General features: G+C 36.8%; 1 protein-coding gene across 6 annotated transcripts; it reads left to right on the top strand.

The window, feature by feature from the left end:
- Positions 1-945: 945 nt before the first annotated feature.
- ZNF207 (zinc finger protein 207) lies at positions 946-15,673 on the top strand. Of its 6 annotated transcripts, none has more exons than XM_015245843.3 (12): positions 946-1,135; positions 2,558-2,684; positions 6,760-6,898; positions 7,785-7,952; positions 8,071-8,146; positions 8,644-8,691; positions 9,725-9,795; positions 11,280-11,437; positions 12,583-12,675; positions 13,657-13,899; positions 14,521-14,680; positions 14,824-15,673. In XM_015245843.3, exons 1-12 carry the CDS (start codon positions 1,095-1,097, stop codon positions 14,982-14,984), a joined length of 1,485 nt encoding a protein of 494 aa, XP_015101329.1. In that variant the 5' UTR covers positions 946-1,094; the 3' UTR covers positions 14,985-15,673. The 6 variants fall into 6 exon arrangements, with proteins under 6 accessions (XP_015101329.1, XP_015101328.1, XP_015101331.1 ...); XM_015245842.3 differs by having other exon boundaries at positions 7,782-7,952; XM_015245845.3 differs by lacking the exon at positions 8,644-8,691.
- The last annotated feature ends 839 nt before the right edge of the window (positions 15,674-16,512 follow it).

The raw sequence follows: 16,512 nt of genomic DNA, 5'->3' as shown, positions 1-16,512 counted from the left end.
GGCAGTGGCGCTGATGGAAAATGAACCCAAGCACTGGGTTCTTAACCACCTATACTCTTATTTGCGTTATTCTCTAATCGCCCTTTTAAAACTCTCCTGTTGCTTCCCAGAGACTTCAGCATGAAATCCAATCCCTCAGACTGCTCTAGAATCTCCAGAAGTCGCCTTTGCCAGCCGCCCTAGGATTCTCTCTTGCTACCAGCCCCTTCACTACGAGCTCCAACACTACTACCTCTAGCTTTTTTCCGGTGCTCAGCCTCAAAGACTTGCACTTCTTGCGCCCTTGGTGAGGCGCCTTCTCCACTTCCCTTGTTCCCACTGACGCTTTAGGAAACTTCCTTGATACCCCCAAAGACCGCCAAATTCCTGTAATCCGTTCCCCTCCTCTGAGGTCCCCCAGCACCTCGTAAATCACCATTTAAAATTAAAAAAAATTTTTCCATCACCGCGCTGACCACGATGCATCGTCTGTTTATCTGTCACCAATATGTGAGTTACAAGGCAGACTGCGACTTCTTTGACTTAATAGTAGACAAACGTTCAGCACTTACTACAGAAAGGAGTAATCCGGCATGAAAACCTGGGGGCTGTCTCAATTATCCTTTACTTGTGGTTAATTGTTTGTACTTAATTACGCTGATAAACTTTAAAGTTTTGGGATTTTTTTCCCATCAATTCGGGAGTGTCTTGGCGTACCGAGGTCACCCGTCCTTTACGAAGGAAACAAAACCGGAGGGATTAGCGTCCTTTACGAAAGAAACAAAACCGGAGGGATTAGCACGCCCAGCGAGCGAGAGCCGAGACTACTCGCACCAACAAGATGGCGATCCCCGCTCCCCCCCGCCCCGTAGCCGCTAGTCTCCACCCACTCAAGGCGGAGGCCTGCGTCATGTGACCCTGCCCTGCCTGGCACCGCCTCCGAGCCGCAGTGCCTGACGGGAGACAGAGCAGCGAGCGAGAGCGTCGGCCATTTTGTGGCTGTTTCCTGTGGGACGCGGTGGTGGCGGTTGGATCGGAGGAGTGAGCGAATTTCGACTCGTTTTTTCTGCTTGTTTTATCCTCCTTTTTTTTTCTTTTTTCGGTAGAGGGCAGTTATGGGACGCAAAAAGAAGAAGCAGCTGAAGCCGTGGTGCTGATATCCTTTGTCGGTTTGAAGTCGAGGCCGAGCGGGGGCGCCGGTTGGTGGTGACTGGGACGGGGAGGCCTGGCTTGGGCCTATGGCGGCGGGTGTCCGGGATCTAGGCCTTGGGTTTGGTGGCTGGAGGTGGGTTTGGGAAGGCTTTTCGGAAAACGGAGTCCCTTGGGCGGGAGATTCTGGCCGTTGAGGGTCGTGGGACTCCGTGACTCAGGAGGTTCTTGCTTCGGTGCGAGCGTTGACTCTCCGGGAGGCGGCTTGGACCCTTTTCAGCAAGGACAGTGTCCCTGAGGACTTTTGCCACACTCCGTTGTTTTGGTGACGATTCAACAAAGGGACTTTTCCTCGAGCAAAATATGCTAATTGACTTTGGAGGATTAGGGGAGAGCTTCCGGAGTCACTCACTTTTTCCGTTCTTTGTAGAATCGGTGGTTTAGTAAAGGCTTACGTTGGTTAACCCTGAGTTAGACCCCCCCCCGGCCTTTTTTTTGGGGGGGGGCGGTGGATGGGAGTTAGCTTCCGCGTCTCACCCACTGGCGCCTTGATTTCAAGGAGCGTTCTCTTACAGGGTGGGGTTTCTTGCTATCTTTTTACCTGGCTTTGTTAGACTGAAAAAAATGCCTCCTGTTACTTAGTAAAATAAAACGTGGCGTCCTCTTAATACTTTTTTTCCCCCAGAGTCGGTAATATACGTTAAAATTGATTTTATTTACTGTCTTGTACCTAAAAACGGTTTATTACAGAACTGCGTTTATTTCTATAATAGTTGAAAAGTGATTACGGATTTTGTACTTTAAAAAAAATGACTATCGAGGTAAGAATTCTCAGAATCATTAATGTAACTCGTCTCTGAGTTGAAATACATTGCTTGGCAGCATACATTCATACGGAATTGCAACCAACTTTATGGATTGTTAATAGAAAATTGTCTTTTTTTTTTTTTACTATGAACTTATTTTCAGATTCTAATAATGTAAATGTTAAGTTTTAAATATGAGGTAAATTTTTACTATATCTAATTCTTGAAATTTTGTTAACATAAACTTTGGTTTTGTTTTATCAGTGAACCCTTCCAGTTAACAGTATGCGTTTGTAAATGTTGAAATAATGAACTAAAGAAACGTTAATTTCACAAAAATTTCTGTTAAACGTGGGAGTTTGACAACTACATTGCTTACTATGGTGGTTATTTAGGAGTGGTGAAGCTGTATTATGGGCCTCCAGGACATTGAAGATTCTGAAATTATGTGGCAGGTTAATCCGTAGTGAGTATAATAAATATAAACAGCGAAGTTTATATAAAGTATTCAAAGAGGTTTTAGCTGTTCCCATTTTTAGTGTTACCATTATTCTCTTTCATGATTTATTTTTTTATACAGTGTCATTATTTTGCGATTTTTATGCCTTAACAGTAGTGATTAGGTATTGTAATAGAGATTTTGATGATGAGAAGATCCTTATACAGCACCAAAAAGCAAAGCATTTTAAATGCCATATATGTCATAAGAAATTGTATACAGGACCTGGCTTAGCTATTCATTGCATGCAGGTAAGGAGTTTTCTTCTGTATTTAATTTTTGCTTTCTTGTTTGGAAACAAGGTGTGTGCCCGGGTTGGGGGGAGTCTTGAATTTCTCTTTGATAGCTGTAGGGTTTTTTTGTTGCTTATTGCAAAGGATTAGATAAGATAACCAGTCAGCTTTAAAAATAAGAAAACCTGTTTCTTAGCCATTGAAATAAACAGTTGATTTTTAATGTTTACAGAGAATTTATATCAATATCTTTCAATTATGGATAAGGTCTTTCATCCTAGGTTAGGTGGATGACAGTTTGGTTGAGATCATAAAGTATTTCCTCGGTACTTGGAATACAGAACAAGGATCAGTGATTAAATTTTGTGGGCTGTGTGACCAATTCTAATCCCATAAGAATTAATCCATAATTAACTGCTATTACTCACTGCCTTTTTCAAGGATTTGTTATTACCAGTTGCCTGGGGCTAGGCTTATTTCAAGCATCTATTTTATGGACCTCTTTTGGAATGGTAGCATGGTGTCTCGTTGAATAATTTCTAGGTTTCTTGAGTTCTTTACTACGTAGGGAGAGCTTTGTAATTTATACTTTTAAAGATCAAATAGGTACGTTTATATCTTACTCAACATTGTTCTACTTTTGTGAGTCCCTGAGCTGCCTGAATTTTTGCCTAATTGAACCCTAGAGAGCTGTGAGATGGGCAAATCCTTATTCATTGAAAACTACTGTTGGTAGGAGGCAGGGAGGTAAATTTAAAACCAGACATTGCTTCCCCAAGTTTAAAAGGAAGTTTATTTAGATCTTTTTCACTCCAGTAATTTTACTATAACAACAATTTAATATCCATGCAGAAATATGACAGGCTGCTGCATGCTGGACCCACAGTTTTCCACTGTGGCAGTCACTAGTTACATGTGGGTATTTAAGAGAAAATTTAAAAATTCAGTTCCTCAGTCACATAGCCACATTACCAGTGCTCAGCCACATGTGGCTGGTGGATGACTATTGAATAGTAAAGATAACAGAACATGACCATTTACCAAAGGAAGTTTCTGTGAGTGTTTTAGGAACTGATTATACAGCAGTGAATAAAACAGTTACCTTTGTGGAGTTTAGATTTGCATTGTGGAGGAAAATAACCTATAAATATTTAGTTTGTCTTACATTGATAGTAATAGAGAAAACTAAAACTAGGTAGGGGGTGTAGGGGAGGGCCACAGCATAGTTAGGAAAGGCCTGAATGAGAAGCTGACATGTGAGCAGAGAGCTGAGAGGAAGTGAGGGAGAGATTTCTGGGAAGAGCCAATGAAAGACCTTCACATCAGGAGCATTCTCCCATATTGAGGGAAAGCAATGTGCTACTTTTATATAGGAGGGCTTGCAGGCTATTGTAGGCCATTTTCTTTACATTTGAATGAAATGGGAGTTTTAATTGAGATATATAGCATGCTTTGGTACATTTTACAGTCATTTTGGCTGCAGGGTTGAGAGTAGACTGTAGAGTGCAGTAAGACCACTTAGGAGACTGGAGTATTCCATCTTACGGGTGAAAGTTGATGGTGGCAGAAACCAGAGTTTGCTCATGGGTTAGATGTGGAGTATGAGAGAAAGTGAGTGAAGAATCTAAAGGTTTTTGGTTTGAGCAATATGAAAAGTGAGTTACCTCGTCTGTGTCTGTGGATTCAACCAACTGCAGTTGAAATTCTGATTGAAGTTCGATTGGTTGAATCCACTGGTGTGAAATCTGTCGATCGAGAGGGCTAACTATACTATGCCCTTTTATATAAGGGACTTGAGCATCCTTGGGATTTGGTATGGAAGGGTATTCCTGGAACCAGTACCCCATTAATAGGGAGGGACGACTATATGGAAATGTGGAAAGCTACGGGAAGAATAGGCTTAGGGATGAGGATATCAAGATCATTTTATGTTAATTTTGAGGGTGAGTATGTCAGTTTGGAGACTGTTGAATATCCAGATGGAGATGTCATATAAGCAACTGAATCTACAAGTCTGTAGTTCAGAGAGGTTGAAACTGAAGATAGAGATTTGGAAGGATACAGTATAAGGATAGTATTTTAAACTAAGATACTAGATATCCTTCTTAGGGAGTAAAATATAGATGAAAAAGAGATGCAGGAACTCTGCCTTGGGCCACTCCCAGCATTTAGAGGTCCAAAGATGAAAAGAAACCTATCAAGGAGATTGAAAATGTGGGCAAACCAATTCAGTAAGCGCAGCTAACAAGTAAGCGCAGAACTAAGATTGGATCAAAGTGGAGGTCATTGGTCACTTGCCAAGAGTGATTTCCTAGAATGATGAGGCTGATTGGAGTGCTTTCAAGAGAAAATGGGTGGGAAAGTAGAGGCGCCCTTTCAAGGAGTTGTACTGTAGGGAAGTGCAGAGAAATAGGGTGGAAGCTAGAAGGAGATTAAACAACGTCTTAACTTTATTTTTATGTTCTTAATATAACTTCACAGCAACCTGTGAGATAGGCATGGCTGTTAAGTCATGTTAACATGTTAAGACGTGCTCCAGTTCTATATTTGATTAGCCTAGGGCATTAGTAATTTAGATGTTTCACATCAGTACTAGCTCCTATCTTTTCAACCAGGACTGTATTTTTACTAGGCAAGATTCTAAGAAATCTAACTCTGGCTGTACCATAGTGTTGGGACGATTTTAAGTAAATTGTTATTTTCCTTCTCTTTCCAGTATCTTTTAATTAATTTAATCCCGTTCTTACCACTTAGAAATGTAATGAAAACTAATGTGTATGTGAATGTAATTATTTCTTTAAAGGACATATGAGTTACTTCATCTGAGTTTATCAGGAAAAGTAATACTTAAAAGTATCAAGAAAAGTTTTTTTTCCCAAAAAACTTAGGAATTGGTGATTAAGTCTCTTGTTGAATAACTGTTCATGGATCTTTTAATCACAGTAAGATAATTTCTAAATTTTTGATTTGCATGTCGCTGTTTAAAATCTTTGAGGTACATCTCTAAGAAGAAAACAGTTTTCTTTAGTTACCTGTTTTTTCCATGAAAGTGTCTAGGAAGGAAAGAAAAATTGAGTATTACTTTGACAGATACATCCAAGTCATTACGCTAAATAAGTGGTTCTCAAGCTTGAGCAGGCATCAAAATCACCTTGAAGGCTTGTTAGGTAGATTCCTGTTTCTACCCAAGAGTTTCCAATTCAGTAGGGCTCACGTGTAGCCTGAGAATTAGCATTTCTGATAAGCTTCCAGGGGTTGCTGATATTCTAGGCAAAATATTTGGACATACTTTAACCTAAGTTAATGCTTTTTGCTGAAGAAGCCCAAGACTGACAGGGATTTTACCATATTGACAAAAGTTACCTACATTTGAGGGAACGTTAGATCTAACAAAAAACATACAGTGAAAAAAGTCCTAGATCTCCAGGTTTCAAGAACTTCTTTTCATGACCTACCAAATAAATTCAGCTAGATAGTGACAGGATCACTATTGTGGTAATGTTAAGCACCTCAGATGATTATGGGTAATGAAATTGTAAATGTCACTTTTATGATTTGTAACCTCAGGCTTGTTTCAAAATCCATTCTTGGAAAATTTACTTTATTCCAGTACTTAATAAAACTTCATAAGCTTTACTTAATTGAGGAACTTCTTGGGACTTAATTTCTGATTTGTGGAGCACTATGAGTTTGTTGCTAATAATTTAAGCAAGTGAGATTATATGGTAAACTTGAAATAATGTTTATTGAGTCCTATGTATTACTCATTGCCAAATGCTTTTTATGCACACAGTATTTTATTTAATCCTAAAAAGGACCCCAGAATTTAGGTAATATATAGGTGGAGTAAATTGAGGCTTAGAGAGGTCAAATGATTGGCTCAATCTCACATAGCTAGTAAGCTGTAAAGCTGTGGGGGTTGAATCCATGTAGTCTCACTATAGAACCAGTCATTCTTAACCATTATACTAAGTGGTCTCTGAGTAATTTGAAGTTACTCTTTAAAAGACGCTGTCTTTCATGAAGCGCTTTTGTCTTTCTAATGGAAGTTTTTTGTTTGTGTGGGTTTTTTTTGTTTGTTTTTTACTGTTAGGTGCATAAAGAGACAATAGATGCTGTGCCAAATGCAATACCTGGGAGAACAGACATAGAACTGGAAATATATGGTATGGAAGGTATTCCAGAAAAAGACATGGATGAACGAAGAAGACTTCTTGAGCAAAAAACACAAGGTAGGTACTAAGATGTATTTTTTTTTTTAATATAGCTTCACTAGTAAGAGTATTATTACTACTTTCAAGTATAAATTTAATGGTAGATACTAGATGTATTCATATTTCCAATTTTGAATTTTATTTTTCTTTATATTATGCTATAAGTTATATATTTGATTTGTGTATATGATACTATTTGGATCGTTCTGTACATTTTATTTTATTTTTACTTATAACTGAATTCCAGATGGATTTAGCAAGTGTTGAGGCCTTTGAAAATGAAGGTAGCTTGTTTAGATTTATGAAACCACTGATTGTAAATTTTTTTTAGTACTGTATTTGATTTGGGATTTACAGCCCTGTTCTATCCAGATAATAGAAACTGTTATTAATTGCCTATTAAATTTTTTGTTTTGAAAAGGATTACAGAGAGGTCAGATTGGTTTATCATAATTTACCTTTTGGGGTGAAATAGAAAGCTGTTTTTTACTTTTTTAAATTTATTTTTAGTTTTTAAATTTTGGGGATAAAGGGCTTTTTTTTTAATTAAATTTTTATCCTTAATTGTGGTACTGGGGGTTGAACCCAGGACCTTGTGCATACTAGGCATGCACTCTATTGCTGAGCGATACCCTTCTGCCTCAAAAACTGTTTCCTAAAATAAAACTGACTTAGGAAAATTATTTTTACTTGCCATAGAATAGGAGAAGGATGTTGTCCTTCTTGCTTAATATAGAGTGAAAAAACATTTGAAGAGAACAGTGTTAACTGCATTTTTTGGGAAGAAAACTCTCAGGCACTAATTGCACTGAAATAAATTTTTTGAATGCTGGATGTCTTAAACTTGCTTAGTTTTTCTTTCTTTTCACTCTATTAGAAAAACTAATTAAAACTTTTTTAGCAGAGAGTCAAAAAAAGAAACAACAAGATGATTCTGATGAATATGATGATGATGACTCTGCAGCTTCAACTTCATTTCAACCACAGCCAGTTCAACCTCAGCAAGGTTATATCCCCCCAATGGCACAACCAGGACTACCACCAGTTCCGGGAGCACCAGGAATGCCTCCAGGTAGCCCATCAGGTTTCTTACAATTTAATAGATTCTTTGGTCTTTATTGATACAGTTCAGAAGTACTAATTTTTTCTTCTTAACCCCCCCTCTTTTTGGCTGAAATTCTTGTTTATAGGCATACCTCCATTAATGCCAGGTGTTCCTCCTCTGATGCCAGGAATGCCACCAGTTATGCCAGGCATGCCACCTGGGTAAGAAAACTCTTAATTGGCTTGTGGGCTTGTGCCTGGTAATCTTTTTCATCTTGGGTGTTACATGAATTAAATGTTGCTTTGTACTTTTTGCTTCTAAAAGGTATGGGCTCTATAAATATTAAGCTTATCTAATAAAGGGGTCTACTAATAAATTTAAGGAATATAAATTTGCCTCTGAAAAGAATAGAATTTGGGGTTTTAGGGTGTATGTAGGCAGCCATCTACTTCAATTGCACCTGGTGTAATTAAAGCAGTTGGTTGTAGGTTTTGAGTTTCTGAGATTCAGAACTGTCCATAACACTTTATAGTTGTGACAAGAAGCAAACTCTGTAAATGATTTATTTGTCAAATCATCAAGAACTAAAATGAATATGAGGTGCCCGTGCCCATCACTTTTACTTAAATATTGTTGGATATGAGAGGTATACAGTACACTTTCCCACTGTATTTTGAAAATCACAGTTAGATTTTGATTTTGTCATACATTTTCACAGATTGCATCATCAGAGAAAATACACCCAGTCATTTTGCGGTGAAAACATGTAAGCATCTCATTCATAATGTAATTCAGGAGGTATAATCATAATGTCATTTTCTTGTGTGTTTAATGGTATCTATTCAGTTTACTTCAGAAGTTTTCTAACTTTCCTTACTAAAACTTCTAAAATTTGCAGACTGATAGACACAGATCTCTTGAGGGAACTAAAACATCTGTGAGGAAATAGTAATAGACCCATATAAATAAGGCATTTTCTAAGTGTGCAGCTGTTTTCCTCAAACTGCTGAAAGTAATGGGACTTAGTAAAAAGGATTGGTATTAAGAAAGAATGTATATTCTTTTGCCAAATTACATACTTTATTATTATAGAAGGTAATTGAATTTTTTCTAATAAAATCTATATATAGAAGTTATTCTTCTGGTAAGGGTACTTAAGAATTCACTAACTTGTAATTTTTTAAGTGAATTGGACACTGATAATTGAAGGTGAGATTTTTTTAAGGGAAGAAAGATAAATTGGGTTATGTTTTTAAGTCATGATTTAGTGTTAGATAGCTTTCTGCTGTAAAAGGAGGCAGTCTGAGTTTACTTTTGATTATCTTTAATTATGATGGTAGTCTTCTGTGCCCCTCCAAAAAAGAAATCTTTATTCCACGGAGTACATTCAATATTTTCCTTTTGAAAAATCTGACAACTCTAAAATAGTTCTTTTTTTGTATTCTGTGGATATTTTCCAAGTGAGACAAAAGGTGATTTTGCTTTCCAATTACACATGTTTTAGATAAAATCTCTTATTTATATTGAGAGTATAATTTTTGTCCTCAATGGCTTTAAATGTATTAAAATGCACTGTTAACAAAGATTGAATTTTTTCCCCCATTTTACTGGTAAACCCAAGAGTTTGCTGGTTTTTAAGGAATTTATTTTGATAGGATTATCCTAGTGTGTTGTGTTCTTTCAGTATTAGAGGTCACATTCAAGTCTTACCTATTGTTTCAGGCTTTAGCCAAAATACTTTCTAATGTTTCATACTGTTAATTAACTTTAGTTGTCTCTTGAAATTTGCTTTCTAATAGAATGATGCCAATGGGTGGAATGATGCCACCTGGACCAGGAATACCACCACTGATGCCTGGTATGCCACCAGGTATGAAATGTTAGATAATTGCCTTTTTAATAAGGCAGGCATGTTTTATTCTTAAGTATTTTGGACAGTAGGTTTGTAGGCATTGGAACAGTGTAATTATAAAATTCCCATAGGTCAGTGACTTCTTTTTAAAAATACTGTGAGAAGTGTTATGATGGACTTCTTTCTTTTTTCTTTTTTTGTTTTGAAATAGATAGTAAAAGTACTCTTCCAAGCAACTGGAATGAGCCTATGCACAGAGCCTGTGCACTGAGGCTCACATATTTAAGGGTGGTTGTTGTATCTGTTAGGAATATTTTAGATGAGTAATGGAGACTCTTAGCAAGTAATAGAGAAATCCAACGAACTATATTAAACAATGTAGGCATTTATTATCTCACTCAGTGTAGGAGTGGTAGATTCAGTGGTTCTAGTGATAATCAAGAACCTGTGCTTGCTTAATTTTCGCTTTGCCGACTTTAGCTTTTTTCTCCTTCGTACGTGTCACTCAGTGGTTACAAGATGACTTAAGAAAGGATGTCAGCAGTGTACACTCCTTTTAGGGAGCAAAGTAACTTTCTAGAAGCTCCTTAGCTTCTTATACATCATTGACCGGAAGTAGGTCTCATGAACCCTCTTAAGTGCAAAGGTGCCTGGGAAATAAAGTATATTGACTTTATAGCCTGTAATATGGGGAAAGGGATTTGGTTAGCCCAGTAAGTGTGCCACAAAGGCCTTCATGAGGCGCTCTGAGCCCATTGCCTAGTTTTTAATCCTAGCAAGTTTGGTTTGGAATCCATAATGGAGTTGGATGTACTCAAGTGATAGTTGGTGTAAAAGGAACAGGAAAAATAAGGTAGCAGCAAAATTTGAATCATTGCCAGTGTAGCCATTAATTTGTAGACAGCTTTACATACGTTGTGCTCTGAGATGATTTTAGGCATTTGAAGGAATACAGAAAAATAACCAATGTTCATTTGATAATGTGAAGTCAGTAAGAGTTTTAACTTACGTTGAGGAAGTTTAAAGCATACACTAGTGGTGCATTTTAGGAAAATTTATTTAGTGTTTAAAGGAATAGCTTAGTTTCTGGATTAATATTTATAGCTGTATGTATTTATTACAGTTTTTACTATAATTTGCATTAGTTCAGGAAACATCTATCTGGTAGGTGATTGAAATAATTATCTTACATGTTTCAAAAGTTTGCTGCATCAGTAATACCAACAAGCTTAAGTGTTGCTTTACCTGTGCATGGGGTCTCAAGTGGTGTATTTCACTTCCCCAAATTCTGAAGAGACATGAAGGAATACAAAGTTTGAGGCAAAATTGTTTCAAGGGGCAAATGTCTGGAGTTCTTTGGGTTTCATGCAGTTCAGCAGTCAATTGTAGTATAGAATCTTTTTTAATACAGTACATTTTAATGGCAAAGTTTGGGGGAAATATTTTTTTCTGAACTAAATGTGTAAACAACTGGGTCCCTCTCCAATATTTCTTCTCTGCAGGTATGCCACCTCCTGTTCCACGTCCTGGAATTCCTCCAATGACTCAAGCTCAGGCTGTTTCAGCACCAGGTATTCTTAACAGACCACCTGCACCAACAGCAACAGTTCCTGCTCCGCAGCCTCCAGTTACTAAGCCTCTTTTCCCTAGTGCAGGACAGGTAAGGTGAAATTCCTGAAAAGGGGTGCACTTATATTTAAAGGTAAAGTACAGTTGTTTACTAAAATCTTTGAAATCATCATAGGTCGATTTTTTTAAATTTGTAATCTTTTTAATACAACTTATTAAATATTACTAAGAAGTGGCTCTTCTATTCCATGTCTGCACATGTTGATTTCCTCTACTCATAAAAGATTGACTGGAACCAGAGATAGTGTAGTAGGTTATTTTTCATAGTTGTGAACTCTGGTTATTTTTATCTTCAGTTAGAAATGAATGTTTAATTTCTGGGAACTTCAATACATGTTTTTAGAGACCTTCCTTTACCTAATGGACTATTGAGTGGAAAGAAACCAAAGCCAGTGATGAAAATCCTGAGACCTTAGCAAATAATTTTTGGGCTCTTCCTTTAGTCTAGACTAGTGACAAACAATGCTGCACTGTTACTGGAAGGGCATCATTTAATGGCTTTTGACCTAGTCACACTTGTATTTCCTACTGGTCTTTTTTTTCCCTCAGAACTCAGAAGCGAAGATGCTTCTTTTATATATAGTATGTACGTGACTGTTGCTTTTGCTTTTTTTTTTCCAGTTTCATTCAGAATTAAGGGGATCAGGATGTATGTTCTTTGTTGTTCACCTTACAGTTACTCCTTAGATGTTTTCTTCCATTTTTTTTCTTTGTAGTTGCTAAATTAAAAGCATTACTTTTAAGTGCCTTTTAAGCACATTAACTTACGTTTTCGAGGTGGTGTGGGGGATCTGTTTATTGAGAGACGATCTTGGCAAAAATTGTATTCATTGATAGAGAATTGGATTGAAATGTCAGTAAGAATGCATCATCATTCTCAGTTTAAGATAATCAGTTTTGAAGTATCATAGTGCAGAACACATTAGTTTTAGGGGGAAAAAACCTGTGGTTAATTAGATTTATTGGTGTAGAATTGAAAAACAACTTTCTGAGGCTCATACTGTCACTCTGTTTATTGTAAAAGCAATAACTGCCTCTATATATAAAACGGATTTGATTGCATTGTATTTTGCCTTTACAAAAATGCAATCTATACTGAAAAAAAGTCTACCACATGGCTTATTTTCACCCATTTGTTTGGAGACTTTTCATTGTTTCCTTTCTTTTATGCTACAGATGGGGACACCTGTAACAAGCTCAAGTACAGCTTCATCCAATTCAGAAAGTCTGTCTGCATCTTCTAAAGCTCTGTTTCCTAGCACAGCACAAGTACGCAGGAAGTTGCAGTTTAAAATTGTTGAAATGGCTTTATAACTTAACCCTTTGGACCCTACTTTAAAACAAAATCTTTTCCCAAAAATACACTATTTAATTTTTTTAAGTACAATTAATGGCATATAAATCAATGGTTTTTGAAAATTTGAACCTCATACTAATAGAAAAAAATGTACCCCAAACTCCTATGGTTCTAAAGGGTTAAAAGCATGTAAGCAGTAAATGCATTATAGTGGCCAATGGTTAGCTTGATGCATGATTAAGCTATTCTGTTTTTTGCTGTTTAATCTAATGCATCAGATAATAACGTAAGGAAATTTAGTACTCTGCATTTGGTTCTAAAAGTTGGCCTAATTTACATGTTTCAGATGTTTGGTGTTACGAAAGGTTAACACTTTTATTACCTATAACTTTATACTTAAAAGCTCTACTAAACCCTTTTGTCCATCATAATCATCCAGCCATTGTTAATTGGGAGGGCATTGTATTAGTATATAAGGGATACTTCTGAAGGATGTGTCACCATTGATAATTGTTTATGCTATTCTTAGTAACTGAAATTCATCCAAACATTTGTATTCTGTAACTTTTTTTTTTGAGTTGGTTGATTAAACAATTTAGAGTAATAAAAATAGAACATATGCTGTTCCATTATATGATACTATATTTCATCAATTGGGAATAAATACAAAGCTTTGTAAATTGAGTAATTTTTGGCAGGGAGATAGATGACATCTGAGAAGTTACATAAGCAGTTCTTGTTTCTACTGCTGTATTTTGGATGTGCTTAAAAAGACTTCAGCATCCTTTAATAGTATTTGTTACCTTGAATTTTGTGGATTGTTTATGATGTTAACTTTGTTTTAATTTCAAGTTTGCTGTCTTGTTGAATGTTGGTGTCTTAAGTTATATTGGTAGTAAATAAATTCAGTTTTGGGTTTTGAAGTTTTGTTGATGAAAGATTGTGTTTTACAGGCTCAGGCAGCTGTCCAAGGACCTGTTGGTACAGATTTCAAGCCCTTAAATAGTACCCCTGCAACAACTACAGAACCCCCAAAGCCTACATTCCCTGCATATACACAGTCTACAGCTTCAACCACTAGTACAACAAATAGCACTGCAGCTAAACCAGCAGCTTCAATAACAAGTAAGCCTGCTACACTTACGACAACCAGTGCAACCAGTAAGTTGATCCATCCAGATGAGGATATATCGCTGGTAAGTTGTTTACATTTTTTTGCTAACAGAGTTTGAGTACTGTTGTAGCAGTGTACCCATTTAAAAAGTTGTGATTTGTATAGTGATGGTCTTATGATCTGACTGAATGCTTGCTAAGTGATATTTACTATTCTGATTTTTAAGAACCACCAAACAAAGTGAATATTGCATGTTTTGATCTTAGATACGTTCTCCCCCTTCCCTCCAGACTATTTGTGAAAGAAGACAGTAAGTTGGGTTCTTACTCTCTTAAGAATTATTTTTGTTAGACATAAATTTGGTAAATTAATTGAAGAAACAGTGAAGTGTGAGGTAGAATCTGCAGATCACTAACAGTCCGTATGCTTTCTTCATTAGACACTTTTCTTGCTGAAGCAGTTTATAATTCCTGGAATGTTGTTCAGATATCCCATGCTTCAAGTATAAAAATAGGTGAAATTTTTTTAAGGCGTCAAGATTTTAAGTAGTTGGACTGGTTTGTGGGATAAAAGTAACTGGGGTGTAACGGTACATTTAAAAATTTAGGCTTACTCATAAATTATAAAGACTTTAGATGCTTGCATTATGGTTAATGAGCCTCTGCATTCAAGTGTTTCACATTTTGCTTATTTTTATTCCTAGGAAGAGAGAAGAGCGCAGTTACCTAAATATCAACGTAATCTTCCTCGACCAGGACAGGCTCCCATTGGTAATCCACCCGTTGGACCAATTGGAGGTATGATGCCACCACAGCCAGGCATCCCACAGCAGCAAGGAATGAGACCCCCAATGCCGCCTCATGGTATTCCTCTTTTTATGTTTTTTATTATATTTAGTGGATTTTCTCAGTATACACGTAGTATTTATCTGCAAAATACATTGCAGTTAAAAGTACCACGCACAGACCAACTCAATCTGTTTTTATGTTTTAAATGTGTTTTTTAGGTCAGTATGGTGGTCATCATCAAGGCATGCCAGGTTACCTTCCTGGTGCAATGCCTCCGTATGGGCAGGGACCGCCAATGGTGCCCCCTTACCAAGGTGGGCCTCCTCGACCTCCGATGGGAATGAGACCTCCCGTAATGTCGCAAGGTGGCCGTTACTGATCTTGCTTCATCCAGTCTAATAGGTTTGGAGATTAAACCTTTTCTCAACTTGTGCTGTTTATATAGCCAAGCTTCCGTCAATAAGGCTTCATTGTGACTTTAACACATATTATCTTCCCACATACCAGGAACTATTGGACATTTATTTTACATGGGAAAAATTATTTGGAATAATAAAGCAGGAACTTTTCCTGAAGTTGCAATTTATACTGTATGGCTTCTTTTTCATGTTTCATCTAGGTTTTTAGAAGTGAAGTATAGTAAATTTGGTTCGTTATATTGTGAAGGCGCTGGAATTACATGAACATACCACCTTAATAAAGGCAAGTTCTGTAAGCTTACATTGCTATTTGTAAAGTTATGCCTTCACAGCATTTCATATGCTGTTGGACTTCATGTCCCCAACCTTGCTTGGTGAGGGCTGTAACTGTCTCCAAGTACCTGTACATTGGAAGTCTGAATGTGTAACAATATTTAATGTATTTAGAGTTCCTCATGTTGCAGGGTTTAAGAAATCTGACCCACCAAGGTCATGTGACTTTTCTGTACTGTTAAACTTCATTGTAATAAAATGAGAGAAAAATTTATGCCTTTTTATTCATAACCCAGCTGTGGACCACTGCCTGCAAGGTTTGTACAGATGCATGCCACAGTAGATGTCCACATAATAAAATTCAGTTACCAATGCAGTTTTGATATATCATTGGATTCTGTCTTTGAATTGTAGGTTCCTTAGCTGCATGTTTTAAACTGGATAGTGTATGTAGAATTGTATGTTAGTCTTATACTTGACGGAAAAACTTAGATATACATATGAGTCACTACATGGGTATGAAATCTTTATAATGTGTCACCTTTCTACCCCCTTGGTGTCAATACGTGTTAGATACCATAGATGTTTAAGATGTAAACCCTGATACTCCCTCCCTGCTGATGATGTTTAGAGCCTAGTGCCAGACCCACTCATTTCTTGTTGATTGTTTTTGAGACTGCAGTACTTTGTGGACCTCAGAAGCTTGTCAGGTGCAAAATTCTAGAAGCTTAGGTGCATGCAGTAATAATAGCCTTTTGTGCTGTTAATGATTAGCATATATTCTAAGTGTATTGACAAGAATCTAAATGTGCCTCTCTTAGGATGGTTAACTGATGGATTTGAAATTTATTTGGTTTCTGGAAGATTACATTATTTCTTTGATTAAATGGCTACCTTTTGTTCCTGTTCAGCCTAGATGGCTTTCCTGTTAACCTTTTCATCCTTGGAAATTCAAATGTTAAACTGTGTTCCTGTGAAGAACTTTTCTGTAGAGATGACTACTATTATTCAGTATCTTGTGTTGCAGGTGTCATTTAATAGCTCTTGTTGACCTCTTTTTTTGCATCCATTTTTTTATCTTTTGCAGAGTAGTTTTATTATTAAGTATCAAATGGCCTGTACAAAGTATAATAATATAATGAATTCAAGTTCCTTGGTGTAAAGTTAAGACTTCTAAGAAAATAATGTTTTTTTGTAACCTTTTTGGGAAGGTGT

The sequence above is a fragment of the Vicugna pacos genome, chromosome 16, assembly GCF_048564905.1.
Source record: "Vicugna pacos chromosome 16, VicPac4, whole genome shotgun sequence".
NCBI classification, from domain to species: Eukaryota; Metazoa; Chordata; class Mammalia; order Artiodactyla; family Camelidae; genus Vicugna; species Vicugna pacos.
This window is presented reverse-complemented; position numbering and strand designations above follow the sequence as displayed.

Bases quoted from the DNA above. Each gene is read 5' to 3' on its own strand.
- ZNF207 (XM_015245842.3), top strand. From the start codon at position 1,095: ATGGGACGCAAAAAGAAGAAGCAGCTGAAGCCGTGGTGCTG. The intron at 6,899-7,781 runs GTAGGTACTAAG...AAACTTTTTTAG, and splicing joins TCTTGAGCAAAAAACACAAG to CAGAGAGTCAAAAAAAGAAA. The intron at 12,676-13,656 runs GTACGCAGGAAG...TGTGTTTTACAG, and splicing joins TGTTTCCTAGCACAGCACAA to GCTCAGGCAGCTGTCCAAGG.